Source organism: Echinops telfairi, unplaced genomic scaffold (genome assembly GCF_000313985.2).
Source record: "Echinops telfairi isolate 266 unplaced genomic scaffold, ASM31398v2 ScPeMD7_10;HRSCAF=50, whole genome shotgun sequence".
Taxonomy (NCBI): Eukaryota; Metazoa; Chordata; class Mammalia; order Afrosoricida; family Tenrecidae; genus Echinops; species Echinops telfairi.
In genome coordinates this window covers 13,149,311-13,158,766 of record NW_022103907.1, presented here as the reverse complement: position 1 = coordinate 13,158,766, position 9,456 = coordinate 13,149,311, and the positions used below count along the sequence as shown (strand labels likewise).

The following is a 9,456-nucleotide window of genomic DNA, read 5'->3' as shown; positions in this document are numbered from 1 at the left end:
TTTTAATTCGGTGTTCCATTAACATTTTTCATTAGGACAAAGAACTAGTTAGTCACGATAACACTTTCAATATTTCTGATATAATATGCCCCTGGCTATATTGTAAGATAAATTATTTTGATGGTATATTGAAACCTGGCTACAGATTGTATAGCTTCTTGACATGATTTATATAGCAAATTATGTTCATGCCTAAATTAAGTCTGAGAGTTATAACATTCAGAGCTCCCTGATTAAAACAGAAATATTTTTATGGTGTCAATATATAAAAATACTAAGTACATAAAATCTTTGTTAAGAGGAATAAAGTCATCAGAAGTTTGCACCAATAATAGATGATAATGTTATACATTCTCAAAAATATACTTCCAAGGTAAAATATAGGCTCAATTTCAGACATGTCTAACAATTACTAATATATAATATTACATAGAATATTTTATTTGTATCATATAGATGAACTCAATTCGCAATAGCTACTTGGTTTCAACTTACTGCATCTTTTAAATATTTCTAATTTATATCAAGTTGAAGGGGCTTGGGAAATAGATAATCCTATTCTTGAAATTTTGAATAAAATTTTAAGATTAATCTTGAAAGGGATTTAGACTTTCATAAAAATGTATCTTTAAAAAATATATATCTCTAAATTACAAACGTTCCCCAAGAGATTCTCTTTCCAGGGCCCAAAACTTCTCCCCACGAAAGGTAACCCCGTGGGCCAGTGTCTGGCATTTTGGGGGACTATCGAGAATGAGGAAGTATGCTTCTTTTGTTCTCTTTATATTGTTTAGATACTGTAACCCATGATTAAAGCATTTGAATTAATCAGAACTTAAAACTTTTAAACAAAACTCATTGTACAACAGCAAGATTGTGTATAAAGCAGAAACCAAATTCACTGCCATCCAGTCTGTGCCAGCTCATAGCGGCACCCTTGTGGGGTTTTGAGACTAACTTTTTTATAGGAGTCGAAGAAAATATTTGTAGATAGATAAGAAAAAAATGACTCCTGTTTTAAAATGACTAGCTATTTATAGAAGAGGAAATATGGATGGCCAATGAACACTTTCCCTTTTTAAAAAGATGCTCAACTCTCCTAGCAATCAGAAGCATGCAAATTAATGAGAAACATTTTACCACATGAACAAATATTTTACCAATCTTCTTTTAGAAGAATTAATATCAGGCTCGTCCCAAGGAGTTGGGGATTGATGATGCCCCAAACGTCCAACTCTTCCATGATACTTTTCAGCTCCATTTTTCCCCCTCTCCCCCTCACTCCTCCCTTGAATATATTTCCTCACTCTAATGGGCTCTGTGAACCACTGCAACCTCCCACAAAAACTCAGGAACGAGAAATGTCGCGTGTGGTTGGTGGGTGCTATTTAGTCCAAAGGTCAGGCAGGGGTAAGCCTGATGGTGGGCCCAGAGGACATGTTCCACTCCTGGCTCTTGCTGGTAATGAAATTCTACCCCCTGCTTCTCAGAGAGCTCATTCTATATGCAGCAGGATGGCATGGCAGAGCATCCTGTTCACAATTACTCACAGGCTAATCCTGTTTTTCCCACCCTTCTTTTAGACCCTTGCAGGAAAAGATCGTTTGGTGGGAGTTACAGTGAGTGTCCAAAGAGTAATCAAATTAATATAGAACCCCTCACCTTTTTAACGATACCCCTGAACTGTATCTTCTTTATGCAAGTATGATCTCGGTCCTCTGCAGGTGTTTCCAGTGGGCATTGGAAGCAGCTTTTCTTTGCTCAGTTGTAGCATATCATTCCTTGCATCCATTAAAAGTAACTGCCCAAGAAAACCCTTAAACAAAGGGTGTAGCCTGAATCACATCCTCTGCTAAGGTCAGGTCTTAGTCTCCTCCTATTCTTGTTTGTTAGCAGGTCGTGCCTTCCAAAGTGGAACTCTAGCTACAGCACATGAGATCCAGATTTATCATTTATCACATAAGAGAATGTGGTTGAGAGGGCCATATTCATTACCGACAGCTCGAAAGGTGTGAGTGGATACTCACAAACCAGCTTTCTTCGGTGCTGGTCCTAGAATAAGTCGACTGCGGAGTAGTTCTTGGCAACTTCAGCCGTACTTAGAGGGTCTGTTCACAGGAGACTTTTTATTCGGATAAATATATTTGAAGCTGTGTTGTTATACAAAACAGCAAGATCCAAAGGGTAACAATGTGTGTTCTTTTTCTAGAAGCCAATTAGTAATGGTCTTCCCCCAACTCCGAAAGTTCATGTAAGTACTCACTATCAAATAGGTAATGTTTTCAAACAAACTATAATGAGAAATGACTTGACTATACACTCGGGTAGAATTCTTTGTCTGCTACAAAGAAGTTCCCTTATTGACAACATGTTTAAGGCTGCTCATTTAATCTTACCAGATTGCATCTGAAATGTAGGTTTTCAAAATAGATTATGATAAACCATACATGTAAAACATATTATTCAAAATGTATTACTATCTTAGTTGTGGCTGTTCTGTAAGAATTGTGTAAAGGGCACACAAGCATAAGAGGAAGCATAAAGCATGTTAGATTACAATTGAATTGGTTCCGACTCATAGCAACCCTGTGGACAACAGAACCAAGCCCCACCCAGCCCTGTGCCGTCCCGACAGTGGGCGCAGTGTGTGAGCCCCTGTTATAGCCACTGTGTCAGTCCATCTGATAGTTGAGGGTGTTCCTCTTGTTCTATGACCTTCTACCAAGCATGGCATTTTACCCACCACGACTGGTCCTTCCTCATATCCTGTGCAAAGATGAGGTCGCACCATCCTAGCTTCTAAGAACCATCCTGACTGGACTTTTCTAGAACCGATGAATCGTTATTCTGTCAGTCCCTAGCATAGTTTAATGTTCGTCTCCCACGCCCCAGTCCATAGGCATCGGTTCTTCTGAGGTCTTCTGCAGCCAGGTGAAAAGACTGAGTCAAGTACACCTTAGACCTCAAGTTCTTGGTGCCCATAGAATAGAAAGATGACTTAGCTATTCTAATGTCATTTTCAATATCGAACAGAATTGTTCAAGTCAAAGAAATTCCGATGAAGCATCTGGTCCAAACCCTTTCTTTCCCCCCTGAGCAAAACCGACCCACAGAGCTCAATCGCTGAGCTCTCCACCCTCATCCAGCTCCAGCTAGACCGACCACCGAGTGCTGGGGGTGCCTGGGAATCAGGGGCTGTGTCTCGTGGCAATCCCATGAAAAATGTGGCTGGGTCCTGCACCCTGCTCGTGAACGGTGATGAACCTCAGCCGACGGTGGCCACTTCCCGTGCACTGCCTTCCGGCCTAGGTGGCTCAACTTCCACCACTGTGTGACCGTAGTCTATTAAGGCCCATACACTTTGCATTGGCTCATTTTTCAGAAATAGATCCCTAGCGTTTCTTCTTGGTGTGTGAAAGCGCCACTTTGGTTCAGCATGATAGCCACAGCAAGCCCACCATAGTACCGCTGGAAGGCAATCACCCTTAACCCTGTTAACAGTGAATAGTACAATCCTATCGGTCTTACCCGAGCCTATCAAGTAATTGACTGCACTACAGGTCTGTTCCTGACTGCTTATCGTGCTGCAAAATAAAACTGCACCCCGGGGATGCAGTTGGACAAGGGAAAGCTGATAATTATCAGACTAGATAAGATGCTAGTATTTAAGTTAGCTGGCGGTTATCAAACTTGTTGATTGTTTTGAAGCTCATTTTGTCACTTGGGATTTTGAAGGATTTATGGCACCATAGCATAGGATTTTGGTTGATTCTTTTAAAAGGCAATTATTGGAATTAGGTGGGGTTTTTTTCTTGGTCTCCTATGACCTAATGAGATTACCAGACCATTTGCTTGTTTTTTGTCTTGGCCACTAAACCTTTGAAAAATCGGTTGGTGGATTCGTATGAATTAAAAGGAAATACTAAGGTCCATTGTTTGGATTGTTTATGTTAATATTTTAAATTCACTATTGTCAAGTTTGCTCTCAGCATGTTACCAGTGTTTGTGAAGAAAACATTTCCCCTATAAAATGATATACAATGCTGTTCTTTCAGTTGAATACAATAAGGCAAATATAGAAATGTCCTCAGACCAAATACATTTTTAATGTAAATTTCCTCAGACCAAATACATTTTTAATGTTTTCCCCCAAGTTGTTTGTGGTGAAAGTGGCTAAATTAATGAACTTTTGTAACTTGAGTATTTATTCTAACAAGAACAATGATTTCAAAATTAAGTTTGTTATTTGAAGACATATTAAAGGCTCAGATGAGTTATATTCTATTTTCATTATAAAGTAATTTTGAGAGATTCGTAAAGTTTCCTGTAAATATTAGCATTACAAACTGAATCATTTTTTAAATCCTTCTATAAAAAATCATCAGATTGCTAAAATTGGTCTATATGTTTTGAGGTTACTGTATATGGTATATTACAAAGGGGCTTCAGAAAATTCATGGAAAAACGGAATTGAAAGATAACTTTGGGTAATACCATTTTTAGAATCATGAATCAAAACAAGGAGCATTTTGACTTTTAATAGTATTATCTCTTTACTACCAGGGAAATAATGTTCTTCTGATAAGGCACTCGGGTAGCACAGTGGATTAAGCACTGGGCAGCTAACCAAAGGGTCAATGACTAGACCCCACCAACCACTGCCCGGAGAAGCACGAGGCTGTCTGCTTCTGTGAAGATCTGTAGCCGTAGAACCCCAGGCGCGGGTTCACTCTTCCCTGTAGGGCTGCGATGAGTTTGAATCAATGCAGTGGCAGTGGGGTTTTGGTTTGATGTAAAGCGTGGTATTAATACTCCTAGAAGCAATTTTTTTTCCCCTGGCTCTTGGTTGCTACTATTGTTTTGTTTAGTTGAGACGATAAAAGTAAAATCTTTTCTTCCCTGACAACCATCCTTGTGCCCTGAACCTCTGTCGTGACCACAGTTAGGCGAGTGTGATTATGATTGATAGACTTATTTCTGTACGTTTGAAGATGACCGCATTTTAATTTGCCACCTACAGCTTCCCACATTGGGTTAGAAAAGAATCACATGCGGCAAAGACTGTTGTCGGTCTGTTTCAGCTGGGGTCTTCTCTCGTTCCAGATGGGCGCATGTTTCTCAAAGGTGTTCAATGGCTGCCCCTTGAAGATCCACTGTGCCACGTCCTGGGTAAACCCAGACACCCGAGGTAGAGTGACAGCTTTTTAGTCCACTTGTCTCGCTTTTTTCTTCTTCTTCTTTAACTTGGGGCCCAAATAGATTTTTTTGTTTTTGTTTCTGAAAAATGTGTTTAGGAAAAAAAGAAACATGTTTTGGGGGACTGTGTGTCTGTTACTGTCAGTGTTTGGGCAAATACCTGGCCAGAGAGTTCCACAGAGCGTCCATCATGTGAACACACAGTGAAACAGGCAGTGTGTCCCCCTAGCTTTCTCCAGAAACAACTCCTCTGCTGCTCCCTAACAGCCGGAGAGCTTTGGGTTTGAGGAACCGCTGTTGATGAAGGCGTTTAACTATGGAAGATCCTTATTTAGCCCACTACCTGCTTTTCAGGGGGAAAAAAATTTACTACTTTTCTACTGTAGCCCATAATCCAGGGTCAAGTTTAGGTCTGCCCTTTTGCAACCTCCCTAGATCATGCCAGCGCCCCCAGGGGTTGGCATCGCCCACTTTGGGTAACAGTGGTCACTCTGGAGGATCTCTGTCCTTAGAGAAGAGCTCATTATCAGAATAATCGTCATGAGGCACTAAAGCCTGCCTGTGCCCTCTGTCTGGCTGGTTATATCTTAACATCTGTGTAAGACAAAGGCACATGAAGCACAGGGGCTTCAAAAAGCTGGTGGGACAACCCTATTATGTTTTCATTCTATTTTTCTGTGAATAGGTTGCAGCCCCCTCGTGTCTGCGTTTCGGTATGTCAGAATACATATATGGTGATAAGTCAAAAGTATTGCTACAAAATCATAACTTTTATTTAAAACGTCCCAATGGGAAGCCCTTGTTCCTTGGCAGATTCTCCATCTAGGTCTATATACTTCCGAAGGCTGTGCTTCCATCTCCTACCTTTCCCCAGAGAATGCTGCACTGGGCGATTCACACAGTGTTAACATGACACCCTCAGGGGGACGGGTGTGTTCCTTCCTTTACAATGTTCTTTGAACTGGGGACCAAGAGAAAGCTGAAAGGGCAAGATCAAGGTGGTAGAGTGGATGGAGAAAGTCTCCCAACAAAAATCCAGCAAATTAGCTCTTGCTACCTTCGAAGAATGAGCATAATGGAAAATAAGTTTCCTTGCCTTTTCCTCACCAGTGCAGTGTTCCATTGTCTTAAAACTTCTTCATCAAGTTGTCCCTTGTCCTTCAAGAAAAACTGTCCAGAGGTGGTGCCTTTGGGATCCAAAAACACAATCACTTTGAACTTCCAGATTTCCTACCTGGATGTAACTGGCCCAGCACATCGCCTCGGCAGCCACGGCCCTAATCGGACCTTCCTGTAGAAGGCTCGCTAACGAGACTGAAAATACGTGAAAGAACTTGTTTCCACCATCCACCAGTCACAGAGCCATGGCTAGCCTGTCCTTTTCCTCTTGTGGTAGAATAAACCTGTGTATGAACCACAGTCCTAGAGCACTGCTCTTTGACATACCCTTAGATGTGTGTGCATTTATACATACGCACATAGTAAATAAATCTATATTTTAATAGCTATCTGATGTAGAGACAGATATATGCATGTATACGCATACATGCCTATGTTGGTAGGTCTCTGCATCTCACATAGATATTATTATAGATGTGCGTGTATCTAAATGCATATACATGTGTATATTCTTATTTAGTCTTCAAAAAATCCAATTAGATGAGTCCTTTCATTTCACAGGTAGGGAAGCTGACACTCAGGTTGACAGTTTCACTACCACCTGGTTGTAGTGCTGCGGTTTGAACCTAGTTTTCTCTGACCACAAAGTTTATGCTGTTGACCTGACAGTTGTAATCCTAAATACAGTACCATCTAGGGACCTTCTTGGCATGCCAAGTTGTTCTCAACACCTTTCTGTTTCATTTGGAAATGCTCTTGGACCTGTTATCTTACGTTTTCTGTAGAACAACTGTGGGTAGGCGTCTCGATCTTTTAGCAGATACTCAGCAGCCTAGCATGTGTTCAGGTTTAGTTAACCTAATGAGAGTGCATCTAATAATTGCCCACCTGTCAACAGTTCTTTGAATCTATATCAGCAGTGCATGATTGACTTCGGCGTGTAGGTTTCACATAGTCCTTTATTTCGGAGGGTTTTCTGAAAAGTTGCAGGTTCTCTGCCCGCCCTTTGTGCCCTTTGATGAGGGAGGGGGCCGGTGTGCCACTATACAAACCCTCCTCATGTAACAGTCTAACTCACTGCTTAAAGCTAACATTCACATATCACTCAAGTATCTAACCTCCTTGCATTCAAATTAAAAATAGGATTCGTTGCTTATAAATCAGTGATTCTTACATGCTAACGCACTCATTATTGAATTTTAGATTATAAAGGTATTTTATTTATGAGAACCCATTAGAAGATTTTTCTTTGTTGTTGTTATTTCAGATCAATACTTGATATTTGGTGCCGAAGAAGGGATTTATACCTTGAATCTTAATGAACTTCATGAAACATCAATGGAGCAGGTATTTTGTACTTTTAAGTTCTTATAGACAGTAGGTTAAAAGTTTTAATTATAGGAATTGTTTATTAAAAAAGCCTTCCTGAAGCATATGTTATAGACCAGAGAGTGCAGACAGATGGCTTCCCAGGACTGGTCCTGCCCCCTCTAAAGCTTCGATCTAGCAGGGAAAGCAGACGTAGAAGTCCACGACTGCACCGCTAGGGCTAGATATCATGCTAGGGGGAAGTACAAGGTATAAGACAGAGAGGCAGTAGCCACTGGGCACCTCATGTAGGGAGACCAGCAGGTGACACTGAAGGAGCAGCCAGTACAGAGGACAGATGGTGCCTTCAGTTGGGTCACATGGAGTTTTGAGGCCCTCTGCAATGTGAAACGAATTCTTCATTGTCCATAGGCGTTGGAAAGAAAATTCTTCCAGTGAGGATACTTTCGTTACAACCAAGCATTTTCACCTTTCCTCGTCACAGCTTATTTTTGTCCTATTTTCTAATAAGACCTAAACAATACGTAGACCTGTATGCTGAAAAGTACATAAGACCAAGAAAAAGATCTTGTAACTTATAATAATTAAGCAGAAGTGGTAATATTTTTCTTGACTACAATCAGATGCCCCCAAATTGTATTATTTTAACAGTGTTAATTGCCATGCATAACTAAAGTAAATATCAGCCTGATTTTAGAGACTCTTAACCAAAGGCCCCCACCCCACCCCCAACCCAGTCTGCAGTAGCTCCTCACCTTGGACGCCCTAACATTCGAAACTGCACTATTACAGTCACAGGTACTGTCTGCGCTCAACAGTGAGCACTCTGGAAAATTAAACATTTCTCTCTCTCAAGAAAAGATGTATGTGTGAACTCCTGAATTTTTAAATCACACTGTGGAGTTGATCGTTAAGTTGGTTTTCTGCGGACTCTGGGGACACGGAGAGGCATGATTCACTGGATCGACTGCAGAAGAGAGGAGATGGCGCGAAGCAGGGTTCTTCTGATGGGAAACCTGTCTCGGCTTTCCTTGCTTAGGCTAACAGCTGTCGGGTGCTCAGTGTGGGCCAGTCACTGCTGTAAGTGCTTTAGAAGGAGTGTCTCTTAATCTCCACAACAACTCTATGAGGCATAGGCATGTCATTGCTAGATACGATCAGAGTCAAGTCAGCGGGAAGAGCACGTAGCTGAATGGAGACATCCAACTAATTGCAGGTTCTACTGAGCCGGTCCAGTACATTTCATGAAACTGATTATCTTGCCTGTACTCTTATCTTGGGAGAGGAGTAGATGTTAGAAATTCAGAAAAGCTTTAGAGTTTAAATGGATGAGGTTAAAAGTGAAAACCAGAAGCTACATCCAATACTTTAATACCTTTGCAGGAAGAGCATTCCATTGTCCCTGTGTTGATAGGATAATAGGAAAGGAATTTGTATCCTCCCCAGGAATTTATATTAAATAAGCAATTGCACGAAGATTTGACACTATATAATCTCACAGTAAACCATACATGTAATATTAGAGAAATACTTTTTAAGTATTTATATAAAAATAAAACCGATTCACCACTGCTACTGTGTACTGTACTGTTATGCAGTCGGACCGCTTTCGCTGCATCCTGCTCTCAATCCAGTCAGTGATAGGGAAGTGACTGTTCTAGGCTCTATGTTATACAGCACTGTGCTATAGGCACATTTTCCAAATGATGTCACATTTATCTTGTTCAGAGAAATGACGTGTTTCCTATGAAATCATTTCCCAAATAAATGAAACCATCAGACTTTGCTTAAATTGCTTCTTCAAATTTTATT

General features: G+C 40.8%; 1 protein-coding gene across 1 annotated transcript in view; it reads left to right on the top strand.

Annotated features, from left to right (window-relative positions):
• The window catches only part of MAP4K3 (mitogen-activated protein kinase kinase kinase kinase 3), a 130,098-nt gene that overhangs the window by 97,386 nt on the left and 23,256 nt on the right, over positions 1–9,456 (top strand). Inside the window, exons 21-23 of the mRNA XM_013006850.2 lie at positions 2,210–2,251; positions 5,104–5,188; positions 7,583–7,662. Of these exons, the coding sequence (XP_012862304.2) occupies positions 2,210–2,251; positions 5,104–5,188; positions 7,583–7,662 (207 nt within the window). The remainder of the gene's footprint in view (positions 1–2,209; positions 2,252–5,103; positions 5,189–7,582; positions 7,663–9,456) is intronic.